This window comes from Leucopleurus acutus, assembly GCF_964270905.1.
Source record: "Leucopleurus acutus genome assembly, chromosome: 2".
In the NCBI taxonomy this organism is placed as follows: Eukaryota; Metazoa; Chordata; class Mammalia; order Artiodactyla; family Delphinidae; genus Leucopleurus; species Leucopleurus acutus.
The window spans coordinates 192,235,543-192,256,684 of NC_139143.1; the positions used below are offsets into that span (position 1 = coordinate 192,235,543).

The following is a 21,142-nucleotide window of genomic DNA, read 5'->3' on the forward strand; positions in this document are numbered from 1 at the left end:
TGCTCCCAACGAGCCCTCCCCTAGGGACCCAGGGTGGGGTTGGTGGTCCCCCAAGCAGTGGCTGGCCCTCAGCTGGGCTGACCAAGTACCGGGATCAGCGGTTCCTCCAGGGCGTCTGAGCAGGTACAGCGTTCGTGTGGGCTCCAGGCAGGAGCCTCATGTCTGCCACCTGGCACCCCTTTCCTCGGCACTGGCAAAATGCCTAGGGACAGCAAGCCCTCCAAGTGCTCCTAAGGCAGTGCAGAGGGTAGCATGCAGCCAAGGCTTCCCCCGAGTCACGCAGGAGCAGTGACCACACACCTGTACAGAGCACGCCCGCAGCCACGCGCCCTCCCGTGCTCCGTGGACAGCCACGGTCAGACTCCCATCCAGATGGGGGTGGGGTGGGACCCTGGAGGCCACCTGCTGATTCAGAGCACCCCAGTTGCCACAGTCTGCTGAACTGCTCCAGGGAGGAGGGAGTGCAGCTCCTGGGGGGACCGCCTAGGTGCCGGGCTCCGTGCTGGGCGTTTCGGGTACCCTGGCTCCCTGAAGCTACCCAGAGCCCAGCCAGGGAGGCGTGGCAGCCCAGTTTCTAGCTCTTAAGTCACGTGTCCCAGGTGACAGCCTGGGGAGACTTGCCACATGTGCCAGTAGGTCTGATCCTGAGAGCCTGGGCCCCTCTTCCACCTGTGCAGAGGGAGGTGACTGTGTCTGTTCAGGAAAAGGGCGGCTTCCTCCGTCCCCCTCGCCTGTCAGGGACGGTGCCCACCCTCCTGGAAGCCGCCCGCACTTGTGCATTCTAAAGCTTCCCCTTATCTGGGCTCCCGGCCTCTACCAGCCAGCAGCGGGGAGTCGCTGGGGAGGGGGGGGGAAGGGAGAGAAGAGGGGGAGGGAGGGAAGGGGAGGGGAGGGGCGCAGCTCCTTCCTGCCCCCACCCTTGTCCCCGCGGCCTGGGAAAAGGCAGCATATTGAGGCGCGGGGCTCCCAGCATCAGGCCCCGGGATGCTAATGAGGGCGAGCGCGTTCCCACAGCCCGGACATTGTGCCGCGCGGCCCACCTGCTCCTCGGGGAGCGCCCATTGTGCCCGCGCCAATTCACAGGCAATTTAGCGTGCGCTAATGGGCCGGCGCCTTTGTGCGGCCCGCGCCGCCATTGGCCGCGGAGTGTGGGAACGGCCGCGGCGCCCGGGCCCCAGGCGCCAGCCCGCCGCCCGCGCCTATATAGGGGCCGGGGCCCGCGCCAGCACGGGACGCGCCCGCTCCGCTCCCTGCTTCCTCGCCTCCTCGCCTCTCCCCGCGCCAGGCATGGCCCCCAGCACCGTGGCCGTGGAGCTGCTCAGCCCCAAAGAGAAAAACCGAGTAAGTGCGCGGCCGCGGCCCCTGCGGCCCCCGCGCTGGCGCGGCCCCGCTGACGCCCCCTCCTCCCGCCCGCAGCTGCGGAAGCCGGTGGTGGAGAAGATGCGCCGCGACCGCATCAACAGCAGCATCGAGCAGCTGAAGCTGCTGCTAGAGCAGGAGTTCGCGCGCCACCAGCCCAACTCCAAGCTGGAGAAGGCCGACATCCTGGAGATGGCCGTCAGCTACCTGAAACACAGCAAAGGTGAGCCGCCCGGCGCCCTGGAGCCCCGGCCCGCGCGACCCCCGCCCCGCCCCGCTCCCCGCCGCCCCGCGCCCCGGGCTCCCCGGCCCCGCTCACCGCCGTCCCGACTCCCCGCAGCCTTCGCCGCCGCCGCCGCCGGTCCCAAGAGCCTGCACCAGGACTACAGCGAGGGCTACTCGTGGTGCCTGCAGGAGGCCGTGCAGTTCCTGACGCTGCACGCGGCCAGCGACACGCAGATGAAGCTGCTCTACCACTTCCAGCGCCCGCCGGCCGCGCCGGCCGCGCCCGCCAAGGAGCCCAAGGCGCCTGGCTCCGCGCCCGCGCCCGCCCCGGCCAAGGCCGCCGCCGCCGCTTCTGCGCGCCAGCCCGCCTGCGGCCTCTGGCGGCCGTGGTGACCCGCGGGCGGCAGCCCTGCCCGGAGGACCAGAGGGCCAGCGCGTTCCTCTGGCAGAGGGAAGGGCCTCCCCATCGTCCGTGCCGCCCCTGGCTTGGACTGGCCCCTTCTCCGGAAGGCTCTCTCTCCAGGCTGGCGGGCCAGCAGGAGGGTCATTCTCAGAGAATGTGCGTGCAGTGTCCTTGTCATTTAGGGCCCATCTTCTGCCAAATGTCTGACCCCATGGGGTTGCTCTGTGTTTGCATTTCAGCAAGTGACTTCTGGGAAGTCCCCACTGCCGGGGTTCTATGATATTTGTAGGCGGCGGGGCTCGGCCAGCCGGCGCCCCATGCGTAGAGGGCTTTCTTCAGATCCGGTGCTGCCAGGCCAGTGGGCCTGGCGCAGGCCGTGCCGTGGGCACATTTGCCTTTTGTGAAGGCGGAACTCAAGGTGTATCCTCGTAGGAACGACAGTGTCAGCCTGGATGGGCGTGGAAGGACAGGGCAGAGCCGTGGGCGCAAAGCCCCTGGGGATGCTTTGCTGTCTGGTCGGGGCTCACCCCGGGGCTGTGTGGGGCGGCTGGGGGTCTCCACCACGATCCTTGAAGGATTCCCGCGTGGGTGGGTGCGCGTGGGCACAACTCTGTGCTCAGAATTTGAACTCTCAGTCGCGTGGGAGCCACGGGACTGCTCTAAAGACTTCTAATAAAATCCGACTAGTTCGGCCCCTCCACTGTCTGTGTCCTGTGCCTCACACGTGTCCTCAGTGGCCACCGGGCGGGGGGTCTGCAGGGATGACGGGGAGTGGGGACTATCATGGTCTGCAGCCCCGGGTGGGCAGTGTCCTTGCCAGCGACCCCCTGGACACAAGAAGAAGGGTTGGGCTCCTGCTGAAGGGCGGGGGAGGGAGGAGGGCAGGCAGAGGAGAAGCCCGGAGGGAGGAAGCAGAGGTGACAGGCAGGGAGGGAAGGAGGGGGCGGAGCAGAAGGTGGAAATGAGGGGTGAGGGGTCAGGTCAGGAGGCCAGGGAGAAACGGGCTTGCGGGGAGAAAGTGAGTGAGAGGCAGGGAAGCAGGGGAGAGGCAGGCCGGAAGGGAGAGGGCCTCACGGAACACATCAGGTCCCCCGTGTGCAGTAGGAGGGGACATGGCGGGGAACCTGGGTTCCCGCCCTAGACCTCTCTCTATAGCTCCCTGCAGGTGGGGGTGGTGGCAAAGTGACAGGAATGTCCAGCTCCGTCCAGCTGAGAGCAACCCAAAAGCCACAGCCTGCAGCAGACCTCTTGCTGCAGCAAAAAGGGTGTAGCTGGGCCAAACACACAGAAGGTGTTTGCCCCGCCACGGTCCTCCCTGCCCGGCGGCCCTGTCCTGGGACAAGCTCCTGGGGTAACTTTCTCGGCTGGCCCACAGATGGCCAGCTGCCCTGCCTTCCTGCAGGTGGACCGCTCACCAAGGCTGAAACAGGCAGTGCTGGCAATGAGCCTGCCAAGGGCAGGCCCTGGTCTCAGAAAGGGCACCTATTTTTAGGCAGGCCCGGGGTGTTAGTTGAGTCTGCAGGGACCCAGAGGTACCCAGACTTGCCCTCCCTCGTTTCTGCTTGGCACCTCTCTTTGCTCTGCCTTCCATCCCTTTCTGTCCACTCTGCAGCGGAGGTCTGTAGCACCCCTTCCAGGCCAGTACTGCTAGTGGCCTCTGGGGTCCCTGCTGAGCCCTGGGAGTGGTGAGCAAGGGATGGGAAGCCCCTCTCACACCCCTCACGTTTATTGCTTGTGCGGCAGGCACACCATTGAACTTAGCGGGGGCAATCGCTGTTCTCGTGGGTGTACCTCCTGGTCAGGCTGACCTGGTCAGGCAGCTGGTGGCATGCTCAGACCGAGGCTGAGGTCCAGAGACTCCAAGTAACTGGCCCAGGGTCACCTAGGAGGCAGGTGCCAAAGCCACCGCGGGCCCTCGGCATGCTTCCAACACTGGGCTCTTTTGCAAAGTGCCCACTGCCTTTGAGGGGTACACGCCCCTTAAGAAGAGCCCCCACGCCTTCCCAGAGACTAGCCTGGAAGTCTGTCCCCAACACCACATGGAAGCTTTCTCAGCTTGTTCCCTGCAAACTCCCACAGACTCCCTCTTTTGCCAGAAAACGGCCTCCTTCAGGAAGGCTGCTCGGCTTTCCCTTGCAATTTCTGAGGATCTCACCATCATTCACACATCTCGCCCAGCTGCAAGGGTAGCTCCTACTCCGGGCGGGGTGAGAAAGGCTTCTAGAGGGCGGGGTCCCCAACTCCCCCTGTTTGCATAGGGTTTTTAACACCCACGGTCCTGCACTCCTAGGGAACCAAGCTGGTGGGTCCCAAGCGTCTTCACGTGCAGGTGCCAGGCTCACAACAGCAGTCACTAAAGAAACCGATTACCCTGGTGGTCTCCAAACCCCAGGTGCCCCCTCTGCACTAGCTCATATCATTGGAGGTCAGCATCCGGCCAACTCAGTGAAGGAACAACAAAGACGACGACAGCCCAGAGGTTTTGTGTTGAGCTGCCTCGCGGTCCGGTCTGGGGGACCCGCGCCCGCCTGCCTGAGTCGGCCCTCCAGCCGCCACCGCCGCGGCGGCGGGAGGGGCGAGGGCCGGCCCGAACGCTCATTAGCATAATCTATGCGCGGGAGGCGTTTAGCAGTCAAATATATGCGCATATATCTCCATGGCTGATGAGGCTGGCCGAGCACATTCAAAATGGCGGAGTGTGGAGCGAGCGGCAGCGGGAGCAGCGGGGACAGCCTGGACAAGAGCATCACACTGCCCCCCGACGAGATCTTCCGCAACCTGGAGAACGCCAAGCGCTTCGCCATAGACATAGGTCGCCGCGGGCGGGCGCGGGGAGCGGGGCGGCGGGGGCGGGCGCGGGCGCGGGCAGCGAGGCCGGCGGGCCGGGGCGGTGGCAAGGACGAAGGGCGGGGCGCGGGCCGTCGGCGCGCACGGCCTGTCGGGCCTTGTAGTCCGCGGGCAGCCGGCGGCGCCCGCTCGCTGCGGTAGCCGGACTACAGCTCCCGGCAGGCGCCGCGCGGCCGGAGCGGGGCATGCAGGGGCTCGTAGTCCCGCGGGAGAGGCGGCCTGGCTGCCCCTCTGGCATCCCGCCTCGGGAGCGGGGGTGGGGGTGGGGGTGGGGGTGGGGGTCGGCCACCGGGCGGCGCAGCTCCCCGCCTGCCGGAGATCGGGGGCCGGGTGTCTGGGGCCGGGGCTTTGGAGGACCTGGGCGCAGACCTCAGGTCGGAAGCACCCCCGAGCCCCGCCCCCCGCAGGGCCCTCCTTCCCTCACCGACGCGTTGACGCCTCCCGCCGACCGCTTTCTCAGATGTGGACGCTGAGGCGCGGATACCCGGGCGGTTCGGGGCCGGTCCATGACCTCCGGCCCGGGACCCCCGCGCGCCTGGCCCGCCGTGGCCGCTCAGTGAATGCAGGGACAGACCATGCGCTTCTCCCCGGAGGGGTTGGGCCGCCCCGCTCCCCTGTCCTTGGCGGGGGGCGGCGTCCAGGGAAGTGGGGAGCGTCCTGAGCCCCCACCTGCAAAGCCGGAGGCCGGGCGGAGCCAGGCAGAGGGCGGGCGAGGGCAGCTGTGAGCCTGAGGTCGGCCCCCCGAAGGGGACCCGCCGGAACGGTGCTCGGCTGGACGTTGGGCCAGAGACGGTGAGCGCGAGGAACCGCCTGGGGGCTCAAGTCAGCCCCTCGGGGCCCTGCCGCTGTCCTCGGAGCCCTGTGCACTCCGGATGTGATGGCAGTCCAGTGGCCGTGTGCTCGGAGCTTCCGCACTTGATGCTGCTGCCCTGACCCTGGGGGCTCTGCTCCAACGGGTCGGCACCTGACGTTTCTGAAGCGCCCCCGAAAATTGGCTGGCCACAGGGCTTACCTGGCTCGTTCTGCGTGGCCCTAGCTTGTGGCGCGGAAGGGGGAGTGCCCGCCTGTCCTCCAGGGCCGAGCCCGGTCAGGGTTCCTTAGCAGAAGGACACTCAAAGGCATATTTTCAGTGTCCATGTTTATTTCCTCTCTGAAATTTCCCCCCGGCTCTGGGTCCTCTGTCTGGTTCTTTAAAAGACACGTTCATTGCTACTAAGGACAGACATTTGTGGGTTTACTTTGGGGGGGGGCGGGGTTTGGCCACCCTGCGAGGTTTGTGGGGTCTTCGTTCTCCGACCAGGGATTGAACCTGGGCCCTCAGCAGTGAGAGCGCAGAGTCCTAACCACTGGACCGCCAGGGAATTCACAAGGACAGACTTTGTTAGTGTAGCTGATGGGAGGTCACGGGGCTCAGGGCAGGGGTCCTCCACCCAGGAATCCACAAAGCCAGAGTGCTGTCAGTGGTTCACAAGCAGGTTTCCGGTTTCCTCTCCCCTCCCCAAGCCTCTCAGTCCAGCTCTGACGGGGCGCCCCTCTCCGCGGGTGGAGTCCCTGCTTCAAAAGCCTCAGGGATGCTTTGGGTCAACACATACTTGAAGCTGACTTGACTCCAGGTTTCTGCTGGGCAGAGGGAGGGTCCCTTGGGTGAAGCAGAAGGGGCCACAGGGCAGGGATGTGCACGGAGGTGCCTGGAGTGGAAGGACAGCCCTGCACCATGCCCCGGGGTTCTGGATGAACTGGCGGGTCTTGGCTCAGGTCCCTCCCATCAGTCGGGGGTGCTGTGGGCCCCAGGGTGGAGCATGGGGTGGGGTGGCCCGGAGAGCCCATGGCATCCACCAGAGAGCGCGGGACTGTGCTGGCCGCCTGGTCACTGCCCTCGTCCGGTGTGACGTGTGCGGCCCCGGCCCGAGTTGGCATTCACTCTAATCGCAAGGGACCCTGAGAGCAGGTGGGCTCCCACAGGCGCCCCCTGTGCTGCTCTGTGAACTCACCCTGGCTCAGACTGACCGCACTGCTCTGCTCGCAGCCCCGTGCCCCATCCGCTGTCTCCTGGCTCGGGTGGGAGACAAGTCTGGGCAGTGCCAGGCTTCGCCCCACTCGGGGTGCATGGTGTGCGGTGCACAGAACCCAGCTCACTCCCCAGGGCCCCCGACAAACCCCAACACTGTGTGTTTTGGTTGTGATTTATAGCTGACTTGAAGAGCACACTGTCTGGAATTGGATTTCTGTGACCTGGGTAACTTATGATGAGCTTCTCAAAACATGTCTTCATCCCTTTGCGTTGCCTGTCTTTTTGGGAAACGATTTATTCACAGAGGTGAATAGGGCAACAAGCATTTCAGTGGAAGATGCTCCGTGCCAGGCCGGGATTGGGAGCAGGGAGGAGGGATAAGGAGGCTTAAGGCCAGGTTCTGTGTCTTAAGCTGACGGTCTGGGGATGAGAGCAAGCCCAGGACGACGGGGTTCAGTGACCAAACGTGGCCCAGCGAGGCCAGGTCGCAGGACGTCCCGGGAGGCCCTGTCCACACTGCCAGACAGGTGGCTCCGATGGGACAGGTGTGATGGGTCTCGGAAGCTGGGCTTTGATTTTTCTTACCTGGAAGAGCTTTGGCCTTCGGATACTGTGTTTCCAAATCTGTGTTTCTGACTTGAGTGTTTGTGGAATACTCCCTTAGTGTTTTGTCCCAAAACAACAGTTGTTAATAATTTTAGCCGCCTTCTCGAGACAAGGGGTTTCCCCCTTATTTTTGTCCGGCCTCCTAGGAAACGCAGTTGGTTCCAAGGTCACTTTGCAGAGCTGAGCCTTCTGCCTCTCTCTGCTGTGCCGTTCGTGGCTTCACAGCCGTGAATCACCTATAGCCTCCGACGCCTCCTCTCTGACTCAGGAGTGGGGCTCGCCAGAACTCCTCCTGCAGGAGGACTGCTCTGGGGATCTTTTTAACTTGCCCAAAGGCCTTATCTGCTTCCTGATATTCTGCCCCTGGTCACAGGCCAGGGGCATCCAGGCTTCCCAGGGGCATTAACAAGTCCCTGCCGCCCTCTGCAGGGCCTCCTTGGTGAGTCCGGGCCTCAGGTGCTGCTCTCCGGCCCCTTCCCTGCACATTCCTGGTGCAAACAGCCCCTCCCCCGCCTGCATTGCCGTCTCCACCTCATTCCGCGGACCGTCAGTTGTATGCTTTTCAGTGAAAACAGTGGACTTGTCAGCGTTTTCCTTTGGTTCATCCTCAAGAGCAGAGCCTGAAACAGAATTTTCCTAAACCACTGAGGGTCGCCGAGTCACCCAGAAACAGCAGGTCCCGTGCTCGTCAAGGACTCAGTGCTGGTGGAGAAACGGACAGTCTCCGTTTCAGTCTGGGCCCTGAGGAGGAACAGAGCTTTTCAAGGAAGGCAGAGTGTGTTTAGGTCTCCCAGTTCATTCCCTTCCTCTGTTTGGTGCCCTGCAGGGTTTTCACGTTCAGGTAGCACCAAACTCCTTGTGGGCAGGACCCAGGGCTGGCAGAGGAGGGCCTGTGGAAGGGCAGCCTCGGGTCCCTTCCAGCCACTTCTGAATCCGCTGCATCTGTGTCTCCCCTGTAGGCGGGTCGCTGACCAAGCTGGCCTACTACTCCACCGTGCAGCACAAAGTTGCCAGAGTGCGGTCCTTCGACCACTCAGACAAGGTGAGCCTCCTGGGAGGACCCCGGGCAGGCCCTGGAAGCTTCTAGTGCCGATGCCCCTCCCTCATGCTCCCAGCTTAGTTCCCCTTCCATCCCAGCCCTGGCAAGAGCACCCCCGCCTCCCGCCTGCTCGTGCCTCCCCCCCGAATCTCCCACCTGCGTCGCCATCAGGACTCCCACGGACTTCAGGGTAGGCAGAAATCGTCGCCGCTGCTGAGGGTGCCCAGGGGCTGTGTGTCAGCGTCGTCCCCTCCCCGAGGCAGTGCACACACGCGGGTTCCCCACCCTCACCCCCAGGACACAGAGCAGGACCACGAGCCGCCCTATGAGATCTCCGTCCAGGAGGAGGTTACCGCCAGGCTGCACTTTGTCAAGTTCGAGAACACCTACATAGAAGCCTGCCTGGATTTCATCAAAGACCACCTGGTCAACACCGAGACCAAGGTCATCCAGGCGACCGGGGGCGGGGCGTACAAGTTCAAAGACCTCATCGAAGAGAAGCTGCAGCTGAAGTGAGTGGGGACCTCGGGGCGGGAAGGGGAGCGTGGGGGCCGGTTGGCCTCCGCTCACGGGGTCGGGCCCTGACGTGGCGGCTGCGGTGGCCCCTCTCCTGCACCAGCCCGTTCGCCCGGCTCTGGGGGTTCCTAAGACCTCAGGACCCAGTGAGGCTCCGGGTGGCTGGTGGGTGGCCGCGGGCCTGAGGCCAAGCTCTGGGCCGGCTGCAGTGGGATTCAGGTGGCCGAAACTCAGGAAGGCTCAGGGGACTGAAGATGGTGGGTGGGGAAAGGTGAGGGCTGAAAGGAAAGGAACGGAGCCCCGAGACCGAGTCGGGCCCGCTCCCGCTGGACGGAGGGTCCCGGGGCCACGGCCCTGCCAGGGGGGCGGGGAGGCAGGGGCCATTCGTGCCGTGGCCCGTGCCGGTGCCAGTGGCTGGGCTGCTCCCTGGCAGGGTTGACAAGGAAGACGTGATGACCTGCCTGATCAAGGGCTGCAACTTCGTGCTGAAGAACATCCCGCAGGAGGCCTTCGTGTACCAGAAGGGCTCCAACCCCGAGTTCCGGTTTCAGACCAACCACCCCAGCGTTTTCCCGTACCTCCTAGTCAGCATCGGCTCTGGGGTCTCTATCGTGAAGGTGGGGCCTGGCTCGTGGCAGAGGACGGGCCTCTGCAGCGCTTTGTTGAGCACTGGCTGCATGTCGGAGCCATGCCGGGCACAGGCACGCGGGCACAGGGAGGCGGACACAGACCCAGGCCTGCCTCTGGCGCTCACGGCGCGAGGCCGCACGCGGAGTGCCTGGTGCGGGCGGTCTGCGGGGAGGTGGGCCCCCTACTTCCAGCATGAGCACCTGCCGAGCCCACCCGGACTCGGCCTTCAAGGGCGCCGCCACGCAGGGCGGGGGATACCCCTGAGCCGCCGCGTCCCCGGGACCTGCTGGGCAGTGGCTGGGGGCCCCCTTGCTAACGCACCTGCCCTCGTTTCGCTCCAGGTGGAGACAGAGGACAGGTTCGAGTGGATCGGCGGCAGCTCCATCGGGGGTGGCACCTTCTGGGGGCTTGGGGCTCTGCTCACCAAAACGAAGGTATTTGGGCAGCTCTGGGAGGATGCTGCTGGCTCCACGGAGCAGCCTGTTTCCTGGGCCCCTCAGGAGAGGGTTGGCGGCTGTGGGGTCGGAGGCTTGTGCTTGGCTGGGGTTGTTGTGAAAGTGGCTCTTCCCTGTACCTCGTCCTGCGTCCCGAGTCTCTGAAGGATGGGCGTCCAGGTGGCCAGAGTGTCGCCCAGCTGGGTGGTCCACAGAGGCTGCCCGTCTCCCCCCACCTCTGGGCCATGACAGGAGAGGGCCTTCCCTACCCAGCGCGGCGGCTGGCCTCCTTCCGTGGGCTCGTCCAGGGCCGTGGGGTTCTCCCAGCTTGCGGCTCCTCAGGTGCTCCCGTCTGCTCTGTCCCCACAGAAGTTTGACGAGCTGCTGCATCTGGCTTCCAGAGGCCAGCACACGAACGTGGACATGCTGGTGCAGGACATCTACGGAGGGGCCCACCAGACCCTGGGGCTGAGCGGCAACCTCATCGCGAGCAGCTTCGGGAAGTCGGCCACCGCGGACACAGGTACGGCCCCTCGCCCGCTCTGGCTGTCGGAGGCGCGTGGCGCCCGCCTGGCCGCTTGCCCAGCGTGCCGCTTCCGCCCCCAGAGTTCTCCAAGGAGGACATGGCCAAGAGCCTGCTGCACATGATCAGCAACGACATCGGGCAGCTCGCCTGCCTGTACGCCAGGCTCCACTGCTTGGACCGGGTGTACTTCGGGGGCTTCTTCATCCGCGGCCACCCCGTCACCATGCGCACCATCACCTACAGCATCAACTTCTTCTCCAAGGTAACGGGCCGCCGCGTCCTTCCTCTGCTCCGCCCGCCCCTGGCCCGGGCCCCCGTGTCTCCAAACTCGCAGGCCTGAGAGGGGACGGGAGCAAGGCGGGACCCAGCTGAGCACCCCCAAGCCCCTGCCCGCAGCCCCTTCCCACCCACTAGCTCCGGGCATCCTGCGCTTGGGGCGCCGTGGCCATCCCTGAGTTTGGCGCGTTGCCGGGGGTGGGGTCTAGAGACCGCCTCCCACTGTCTGCGAGCTCCAGGTGAGCTTCTAGGTGTCGGTCATGGCGTGGGGGGGTGTGGCCCCCAGCAAGCGTGGGGAACTGGGTGGGTATCCGTTTTGTGGAAGAAGTTACCCTCTGAACCGGGGCTCCCCACGCCCCGGGCCACTCCCCATCGCGCACGTCACCACCCGAACCATCATGCCCCCCGCCCCCCCCCCACCCCCGTCCATGGAAAAGTGGTCTTCCATGAAACCGGTCTCTGGTGCCAAAAAGGCCGGGGACCGCTGCTCTAAACGGTGGGCCCTTGAATTCCGCGTGTGCGTACAGCCCCGTGGACAAGCGCCGAGTCGGGAGGGAGGCCACCTGTGTCGGGTGGACTTGCAGCCTTGGGCTGAGTGGCGCTTCAGGGGCGTCTCCGTGGCAGGGGGAGGTCCAGGCGCTGTTCTTGAGGCACGAAGGCTACCTGGGCGCCATAGGAGCGTTTCTTAAAGGAGCCGAGCAGGACAGTGAGTACTGCGTGGCTTATGTTGGGCAGCGGCATCGGGAGGCGGGGAGGCCTTGGGGAGTGACTGGAATGGCTGCTCGTGTTAAGCGACGATCGAGGGCTGTGGGTGGACATGGTGTCTTCGTGGGCCCTCCCCAGCAGTGGCAGGAGCCTTTGCTGTGATTCTCCTGAGGGGCCGGTGGAAACCGACTCGCGTGGGTGCCACGTAATCAACCCATGGGTCCTTGAGTGACGGGGCTCCATGCAGGGGCTGCGCGCACGGCCTCGCCTCCGAAGGCCTCGGCCCGCCGGCTCCTCCCGGCCGTCTGCCCAGCTGTCGCTTCAGATGCCCATCCGGTCTGTCCTCTTTGAAGGACACGTGAAGGAATCGCAGGCGTGATTCTGCGCGAGGAAGCACAGGGCAGACTGCATGGGGGTCAGCGCCAGTCAGAGCAGCCCAGGCAGACCTTCACTGCGTCCCTAAGTCCAGCTTCTTACTTGAGATAAACCACGGGTACCTTTCGGAAGCTGCTGCTCAGCTTGAGAGGTCTCTGTGCCAGTAAGAAATAACAACAGAACAACGCCCCCGGCCCGCCCGGCGCCAGGGAGGCCTTCGGCAGCCGGTCCTCCCAGAGGCAGTCCAGCCGCCCAAGGTTTGCCGAGCCGCTCGCCCCTCGGTTGACGCCGGGTCTCTTGTCCCACAGACCCAAACCAGTACAGCTGGGAAGAGAACTACGCCGGCAGCTCCGGGCTCATGAGCTCCTCGCCCGAGCTCTGCCCAACGCAGCGGCCGAGGAGCGGCACCGTGAGTACGGGCGCGGGTGGCCCTGGGTCCCACGTGCACCGCCTCTGCTGCGGCCTCCTGGTGGTCCCCGAGGAGAGCCGCTGTGGCCGGGCTCGAAGGCGCCTCCTCCTGGTGCAGGCCAGTCATGAACCACAGACTCTGGGGCCGAAGAGAGACGTTTGCAGCCTGCAGCTGGCTGTTCTCATTCCTCCCGTAGTGTCTCACATTCTTCGGGTGTTCAGCCGGAGCCCTCAGGGCCACGCGGTCCCCGCCGGGCTTGCAGGGAGAATATAAAGTTTCGGGACCACAGGGGGTCTTTCCTAGGGCTCTGGGACCGTTGACAGCAGAATTGGGGTAAAACTGTGGGTCGCGGGCACCAGCCTGGGCCCCTTCTCTTAGAACACGTTCTCTGCGTGATGGTTTCAAGGCGGTACCGAGCCTGCAGAGTCTGCGAATTTCCTCAGGCAATTCCACCTTTTCCTCAGTCGCCCCTTGGGGTGAGGCCCACCATGTCTGGATGGGAGCTCCCCCCGCCAGCCGAGCCGGTGTGGAGAGGGTCTCCCAGCTGGGACGGGATGGTACTGCCGTGGCCCCGTCCTGGCCCAGATCATCGTTGGACGAGCTGTTGCCATCTTTTTTTTTTTTTTTTTTTTTTTTTGCGGTATGCGGGCCTCTCACTGTTATGGCCTCTCCCGTTGCGGAGCACAGGCTCCGGATGTGCAGGCCCAGCGGCCATGGCTCACAGGCCCAGCCGCTCCACGGCATGTGGGATCTTCCCGGACCAGGACACAAACCCGTGTCCCCTGCATCGGCAGGCGGACTCTTAACCACTGCGCCACCAGGGAAGCCTGTTACCGTCTTATTGACATCACGTCCCTGATAACCCAGGGAGTGGTTTATCAGAATCGCACGTGGGGCTGGAGGACAGGCCGAGGCCTGCAGCTGCCTGGCCTGGCCTGGCCTGGGCACACAGGTCGGGATGCCACCTTCAGGACAGGTTGCTAGCCAGTTTGGAGGGAAAGTTGCTTTTCAGTTGTAGATGCAGATTCTCTTGTAAATCAGTGTAAACATGGCAAGAATGTGCCTCATCCGCCTCTCACTTCCTGGGGAGAGTCCCCCCAACGTGTGGCACCCCCAGTTCCCACAGCTCCGCACCGCATCCTTTGCAGCCGGCTGTGCGGGGGTAGCTGGGCCCTTCGCAAAGGCAGGCACCAGGGGCAGGGTTGGCAAGGCCCAGGCCCGCCGTGACGGGTGTGCAGAGAAAGGCGTTAACGTCTCTGACTTGTCGAAGGGCGATGTGGATGCCGGCTACACGGATGGCAAAATGAAATGGGTGGGCGGGCCAGAAACCTTTCAGCCAGCGCTGACGTGCAATGCGGCTCCTCTCCGTGACAGCTTGGGCACCCCACGCGCCTGTCGTGCTGGGGTGTCCCTGTGAGTGGGCGTGGGGATCCCCAGGGGCAGGGGGCCAGGCCGAGCTCAGATGTGAGCTCCCACTCATCGGAGGACAGGGCGGCCCCTGCCGGCCAGCCGGGCAGGGGGCAGCCATTGCCGCCTTTGACCCCCGTGGAGACACACCGGCTCCTTCCCTGCTAAACGTGCGCTCACGTGGCGCGTCCCCAAAGCCCATCTCTCCCTCGTGGGGTGGATCTTCTCATCCAGACCATCCCTGGTCCGAGCACACCTGCCGCCTCACCCTGCTAGTGGGCCAGTCAGCAACACAGGGCCAAGTCCCACGTGGGCAGCTCCCTGGAGGGTGGGGGGCAGGAGCGGTGCCTGGAGGACGAGCCCTGAGCTCACTTGCTTGTCACGTCCCTGGAGCAGCTGCCTGACACAGTTCTCATCCGAGAACGGGGCCAGGCGCACAGGACCCTTCGTTTGAAAGACCCTGGCGTGGGCATCGAGCGTCCCGGCCTTGCTGAGTGTGGCAGGGGCAGTGGGTCTGGATGCGGGGCGTGGGGGGACGGGGCGGTGTGTCCCCGCCTGGGAACTGACCCCGGGCAGGAGCCGCAGGACAGAGCCCGGTGGGCAGGGCGGTTGGACCAGAAGGGCGGTTGGTGTGCGTGGTTCAGAGTGCGGAGCAGAGAGCACGGGGCGTGGCAGGAAGACGGGTGCGTGAGCGGACCCAGGGTCGGGGCGTCGGGCTCAGGGCCCCGGACAAGTGGAGGGCTCGCCTGGGCTGAGAGAGGCTGTGAGAGGCAGGCAGGGCCCAGGGCCGGGGAGGAGCCGGGCTCTCCATTAGCCGCGCACGGCAGCCTCCCTTCATGCGGGGAAGCCAGTTCCAAGACCTGTAGAAGGGGCTTTTGGTCTTTCAGAAAGGACACGGCTGACGTGCCCGCCTGCTTCTCGTCCTCCCAGTTCGACTTGCTGGAAATGGACCGTCTGGAGAGGCCGCTCGTCAACCTGCCTCTCCTTCTGGACCCGTCCTCCTACGTGCCTGACACGGTCGACCTCACGGACGACGCGCTGGCCCGAAAGTACTGGCTCACCTGCTTTGAGGAGGCCCTGGACGGGGTGAGGGCCTGGGGCGGGGGTGAGGTTGGGATGAGGGCTGGGGGCGGGGCTGGACACCCCCAGGAAGAAGACACCCGTCCGTCCAGGAATTGGGCTGTGGGCCTTTGAGGTCCTGGCTACCTCTGACTGTTTCAGGTTCCCAAGGGTCACTGAGAGGCGGGATGGAGGAGAACAGGGGTTTCCAGGAACTTTTATTTGAGGTGTAATTCATAGTTCCCAGGTGGGAGCCTGACTGAGTAGTTTGTTGGGACGTGGTGTCAGTGAGGTGCGTCCTCGTCAGCTCGCAAGTGGCTTTCCCGGCTGCCGTGTTTCTTTAAAAAGCAAGCAGTTTGCCCAGGGCTCAGGGGCAGCGGTGGCTGGCCTCCGGCTCCAGGCTCAGGGGCAGCGGTGGCTGGCCTCCGGCTCCAGACTCGGGGGTCAAGGCCATGGGAGCCTCCTGGGAACACCCATTCCTCCACGACGCCCCTCAGAGAGGCCCGTGGGGTCTGTCTTCAGAGCAAGGGGTCCCACAGACTTGGAGATGCTCCAGAACCACCAGTTCCCCCAGCAGAGCAGGAGCTGGTGTCCAGTGGGCCCTGGGGCTGGTATCGGAGGACACGGACATGAGCTTTGGGTCAAGGCTGGCGGCAACCCCGTTCCCACCTGGCAAGGGAAGCCCCCAGTGGCTGCCACCAACGCCTGCCATCCACGGGCTGGGGGCTGCCCTGAGCACTGCTGGCCGCCCCGTCCTTGGTAGGTCGTGAAGCGCGCCGTGGCGAGCCAGCCAGGCTCCGTGGACGCAGCCGAGAGGGCCGAGAAGTTCCGCCAGAAGTACTGGAACAAGCTGCAGACGCTGAGGCAGCAGCCCTTGTGAGTGGCCCACCTGCTCGCCCTGGCCAGAGCCCCGAGAGGCGGCCTCTACGGGGACGCGCGCTCGCACCCGAGGGCCGAGTCCCTCGAAGTTCTCCAGGAAGCTCTGTGCCCCTCCCTGGCACACACTCGGGGACGCTCAGCACCCCGCTGGCCTCCTGGGCTTCTCCTTTTGGCGCCTGGACGCCAGGAGGACGCCCCTGGGTGGGGAGAGTGCGATGGGCAGTGCAGTCAGCCGTCCAGCCCACTCAGCCGCCCTCCGCCCGGCTCTGTCTTCAGCGCTTATGGGACCCTGACCGTGCGCAGCCTCCTGGACACGAGGGAGCACTGTTTGAACGAGTTCAACTTCCCAGACCCCTACTCCAAGGTGAGCGCCCCCTTCTCGTGGGTGGGCACATGCTTGCAGGGGGCCGTGGGGAACGGGGCGTCTGTCCCGTCCTGTCCAGCGAGCGGGTGTGCTGGCAGCCCTGACCCCCGGCACTGGCGACAGGCTGCATCCTGGAGCCGCCCTGGTGAGGGTCCATCTCCCAGGAGCTCTGGGCCGCAGCCCCTCGGTCGGCAGCACCGGCTATGGACCGATGCCGGCGCCACTGTGACCTCGTCAGCAGCGTGTCCTGGGGGTTCTAACCCGCAGCCGGTGAGGGTGGCGGGCATGTGGCACTGAGGCCCCCTCGCCTCTTCCTGGCCTCCTGAACTCAGCCTGGAAACTCAAGGGTTGGTGCCTGAGGATGTCCGTCCTGGCCACGAGCCTTCCAGGGCCTGGCTGGTGGCCTGGAGTTGCCTCCCTGGGCTCTTTGACCAGGAAGCCGCGTGCCCTGGAGCTGCGAGCGGGGTCCGGAGCCCGCCGACCTCAGCTCCCTGCCGCCTCCTCCCTGCCCTCACACGGGGTGTCTGGGGACAGTGGGTCAGGGTGCCGAGGGTCTCACGGTCAGGGCAGCGGGCACCCGTGGGGTGTGGGTCCTCCATGCTCGGCCACGGCACCGTCACACCTGAGCCTCCGTCCTCAGTGCACGCTTCAAACCTGCACCGATACCAGCGTGCCCCCCGTGCTTGCCCTCAGCCCGCGCTGCTCCGAGTCAGTGCTGCTTTTAACCTGACGCGATCTGGGGTTGTCTAGCCCCCCGCAGTGACGTCACATGGGAGTCTTCTGTCCCCTAGAACAGGCTCGCTGTTGGTGCTCTCCCGGCGCGGTGCTCTCCTCTCCCTGCTCTGCCGGGGGCCTGGGGGAGGCCAGACCACGTCTTCATTCGCGTCTCCCCGCAGGTGAAGCAGAAGGACAACGGCGTGGCATTAAAGTGTTTCCAGAGGGTGATCCACTCTCTGGACGCCCTGGGCTGGGAGGAGAGGCAGCTGGCCCTGGTGAAAGGGCTCCTGGCTGGCAACGTCTTTGACTGGGGAGCGAAAGCCGTCTCTGAGTAGGTGCCCGCTGTCCTCACAGCCCCTGCAGGCCCATCCCCTCCCCTCCTCCTTCCGGCTCGGCCTTAGAGCCACAGCCCCTGGGCCCGAACTGACGCCTGGGCCACACGTGGCTCCGGCAGTCCCAGCCTCGGCCGGCCCAGCTTGGCCCTCGAGGAGGTGGCAGAGGGGGCACCGGGGGTTCTCGGGGGATGGAGTACTGCTGGGGGCTTGCTGGGCACGTGTGGCCTCGGGAATGGATGGGACAGGTGCTGGGACCCAGCCTCCCTGCCCGCACACAAGAGCAGGCGCGTGGAGGGCTGCAGGTGTGGGTGCTGTCAGTGTGAAGCTCCGCGTCACAGTGACCGTGTGGGGTGGGTTTAGACGCTGTTGGGTGTTTGGAGTGAATAGGTGCCTCGTGAAGTTCAGCGGTGGGCACGCGTCTCCCCGTCCCCCCAAGGGTCCTGTCCCGGGGCCCGGCGTCTGGTGCCTTCCCCGGGGCTCCCGTGCAGGGGACTTGCTGGGTCACCCAACGTGCGCTTTCGGACCCGGGCACCCGGGACAGCCATCGCCCCCTCCCTGCCCTCAGCACTGGCTGCCCCTTGGGCGGCACGTTGGGGCGAGGCTGGTGGCCGGTGCTCCCCAGGGGCCCGGCCTGTGGCTGCAAGCACGGAGGCTTCCCCGTGCCACCTCCCCCGTCCTCGAGCCAACGCGGCAGCAGTGACGGGTGACAGCACGCTCGTCCAGCTCGGGAGGGGCTTCGTGGCCCACGGGAGCGACGGAGGCCAAGGTCCGGGGCTTTGGTGACTTTGTCTTCTCCTCCCCTGTGCAGCGTCCTTGAATCTGACCCCCAGTTTGGGTTTGAGGAGGCAAAGAGGAAGCTGCAAGGTAGGGGGCGCCCAGGGCTCTCCTCCAGTGCCAGGACTCGGGCCGGTGGGGGGAAGCAGCGAGGCGGCCGCGCGTGCCCGCTGAGCCGGGGGGAGGCGAGGACCGGCTCCCCGGAGAGGCCGGCGGGCGGGTGACCGCGTCCCTGTGTCCCGCAGAGCGGCCCTGGCTCGTGGACTCCTACAGCAAGTGGCTTCAGAGACTGAAGGTACATGGAGCTGTCCCCGCCTCTGTCCTGTGCCCTGGGGGCCCGGGCAGGGTTCACGGGTGGGGAGGTGGCGCGGGCCCGCACGGTACACCGAGGGCCCCCCGGAGTGTCCCCCTCAGCCCCCCGCCCCGAGCTACAAGCATGAGCTGGCGTCCCTGCTCCAAGCCTGACTTCGGCGGGACAGCGATGAGGTCACTGGCCTCAGGTCAGAGGTCCTTCGGGCTAGCAGTTCTGGAAGAGGCCGGGGCTGCCCCTGTGCCCCCAGTGCCTGCAGGACCCAGCAGCCCTCGCCCGGCCGTGGGGAGTGGAGTGTGGAGGTGTCTGGAACGCTTGGACGCGCCTGTTCCCAACTGAACGTCCTGGTTTTGTCTTACAGGGGCCCCCTCACAAATGTGCCTTAATTTTCGCAGATAACAGTGGAGTAGACGTCATTTTGGGAGTCTTCCCCTTTGTCAGGGAGCTTCTCTCTAGAGGGACGGAGGTGAGTGTGGAGGGCCGCATGGCGGGTCCCTTGCCCAGCTCCTGTGCTCGGTGGGGTTGGCATCGCCCTGGGCCCCTCCGTGTGCAGGTAGGTGCCGGGTAGGCAGTGGCACGGCAGGAGCAGAGGAGGAGACCTGGCCGGTCACGTCCTGGGGCTTAGGTCAGCCTGACCGCGGGGCCCTGGGGCCTTCTCCATCCTGCCCCAAGAGCCGGCCCAGCCGTGAGAGGTCGCCGGAGGCCATGCTCCTCCGCCGGCAGCCCCAGGTGGGTGGGTGGGTGGTGGGCGGCAGGCGGGCGAGCCCAGGCTGGCTCAGTACTGCCGGTGGCCAAGGTCCCTAAGGAGCCCGGGCATCCTGCCGCAGGTCATCTTGGCGTGCAACTCGGGACCCGCCTTGAACGACGTGACCTACAGCGAGTCCCTCATCGTGGCCGAGCGCATCGCGGCCATGGACCCCGTCGTCCGGTAAGCTGGGCGGGGGGCTGGGGTGCGGCGGGGCAGCTTCCGGGGGCGCCGCCTCACGGGTGACCTCACGGGTGCTGTGCTCGACAGCTCGGCGCTCGGAGAAGGGAGGCTGCTGCTCATGCAGACTGGCTCCAGCTCCCCGTGTCTCGACCTCAGGTAACGTGGCCCCTCTGCCCCCGGGTCCCCCGGTCCCCTGCGGAAGCCAGCTGTGCCAGCCACAGCCCCGGGCAGGGTCCAGGCACCTCTTCCCTCGGGACCCTGGGAGGAAGAAGCAAGGGGGGCGTGCCCCCACCTTGGATAATTATCCCTGGATAATCAGTTCGTCACCACAGCGCTTTCCACCCCGGGGCTTCTAGAACCTGGAGCGGCCCGTGTAAAGGAGGGCACATCTGGGCTCTGGACTGTTAGCCTCTCAGTCTGTTCCAGTGCTGATTCTCCAGTGTTGACTTAATCGCCTTCCAGGTCCACTATTAACCAACAAGGAGGGACAATAAAAAGCTATAGAAAGGACTCAGATTATTTAAAGTTCAAAATACAAAAGTATCGTTAAGGCCCAGTTTTCAGAACCGGCTTCCTTGTAGCAACGGGAGCACAGCTGCCAGGGGTCCCCAAGACCCTGGGCCCCGGGCCCCGGGAGGGCAGCTGCCGGGCTGGCTGTCCGGGGATCAGGCTGGACCCAAGGCCCACGTAGTTGGGGGGGCCGAGGGTCGGGGGTCTCCGGCGTTCCCGCCAGTCGCCGCCCTTGGCTGGAGGCAGGGTGTGGCGTCTGCCCCGGGTGCAGCTCAGTGCAGGGTGCCAGGCCCCCCGCCTGCACCCTCCTCACTGCCCCCTTCCTCCCCGAAGCCGCCTGGACAAGGGGCTGGCCGTGCTGGTGCGGGAGCGCGGCGCCGACCTGGTGGTCATCGAGGGCATGGGCCGCGCCGTCCACACCAACTACCACGCGGCCCTGCGCTGCGAGAGCCTCAAGCTGGCCGTCATCAAGAACTCGTGGCTGGCCGAGCGGCTGGGGGGCCGGCTCTTCAGCGTCATCTTCAAGTACGAGGTCCCGGCCGAGTGAGGCGCCACCGCCGCCGGGCTGCTCCGCCCGTCGCCTCAGGAACGTATCTCGACGGCAACAGGGACCCACGTTCAAATCAGAGTATTTATATTGTGCTTCTGTGAGAGACCGGCTGCACCCAGGTGTGGGCTCAGCGCTCGCGGCCTCGGGCTTGGTGTTTCTTCAGTGCTGACGTGTTCGTGGTGGGGAGACACGACTTTTGTCCCGTGAGACGTTCTTATTGGAATATATTTAACTGTTAAATAATCTTTTATATATATATACATATATACATATATATATATATATATATAAAAAAATATAAATATATACGTATACGCCTCTGACAGGACGCTGAGGTCAGGGCGCGGCAAATAGCTTCCAGAGTGAGAACAGAGCGTTTCTGCCTTGGCTGTTCGGTGTGAGGGTGGGCAGCCCCCCCCGGGGGCCCTGCCCACGCCTCCCCCAGGGAGCACAGCAGTGGGGTCTCTCCCTAGGTGATCTCTAGAACTCTTAGGCCCACCTTGGCCCGTGGCCATGGCCGCTGCCCTGTCACGTGGCCTCCAGCATCGCTCCCCGGCGTGTCTATCTGGAGAAGGCCTCCCCCGCGCCCCTGCCCCGCCTGGCCCCGCTACGCACGGGAAGGACAGACAGGCTGCTGAGAGGAGGCCACGGGCTTCGAGGGCCCTCGAGGACTTTCAGGGACTTGGTGGCTGGTCCAGTCCTCTCCTGCTCGGAGCACCTCAGACCACGTGGGTTCTGTCGCCACGGCCTTGAGCCCATGCCCAGAGCCCTGCCTGACGGCAGGCGGGTGGGGGGTTCACTGGGCCCGGTGATGGAGGTGCTGTGAGATGGCAGGGGCTCCTCCCCCACTGGACCCGTCCCTTGGGGTGCAGACCTGAGCCTCAGACGCCACATCGCGGCAGGAGAACTGGCCACGGAGCTGCGAGGCCGCCTGTGTGTGCCATTGGT

General features: G+C 65.3%; 2 protein-coding genes across 2 annotated transcripts; both read left to right on the forward strand.

Moving 5' to 3' along the window:
• Positions 1 to 1,287: 1,287 nt before the first annotated feature.
• HES5 (hes family bHLH transcription factor 5) lies at positions 1,288 to 1,977 on the forward strand (the record flags this gene model as incomplete). The annotated part of the gene is made up of 3 exons (XM_082832321.1): positions 1,288 to 1,341; positions 1,417 to 1,582; positions 1,700 to 1,977. 3 exons carry the CDS (start codon positions 1,288 to 1,290, stop codon positions 1,975 to 1,977), a joined length of 498 nt encoding a protein of 165 aa, XP_082688447.1.
• Positions 1,978 to 4,675: 2,698 nt separating this feature from the next.
• PANK4 (pantothenate kinase 4 (inactive)) lies at positions 4,676 to 20,290 on the forward strand (the record flags this gene model as incomplete). The annotated part of the gene is made up of 19 exons (XM_082834560.1): positions 4,676 to 4,799; positions 8,411 to 8,493; positions 8,788 to 9,002; positions 9,440 to 9,623; positions 9,978 to 10,070; positions 10,440 to 10,593; positions 10,677 to 10,858; positions 11,497 to 11,578; positions 12,261 to 12,361; positions 14,699 to 14,854; positions 15,591 to 15,703; positions 15,983 to 16,070; positions 16,967 to 17,118; positions 17,931 to 17,986; positions 18,142 to 18,191; positions 18,568 to 18,672; positions 19,034 to 19,134; positions 19,222 to 19,290; positions 19,978 to 20,290. The coding sequence occupies 19 exons, from the start codon at positions 4,676 to 4,678 to the stop codon at positions 20,189 to 20,191; spliced, it is 2,322 nt and encodes a 773-aa protein (XP_082690686.1). The 3' UTR covers positions 20,192 to 20,290.
• Between the last annotated feature and the right edge of the window lie 852 nt (positions 20,291 to 21,142).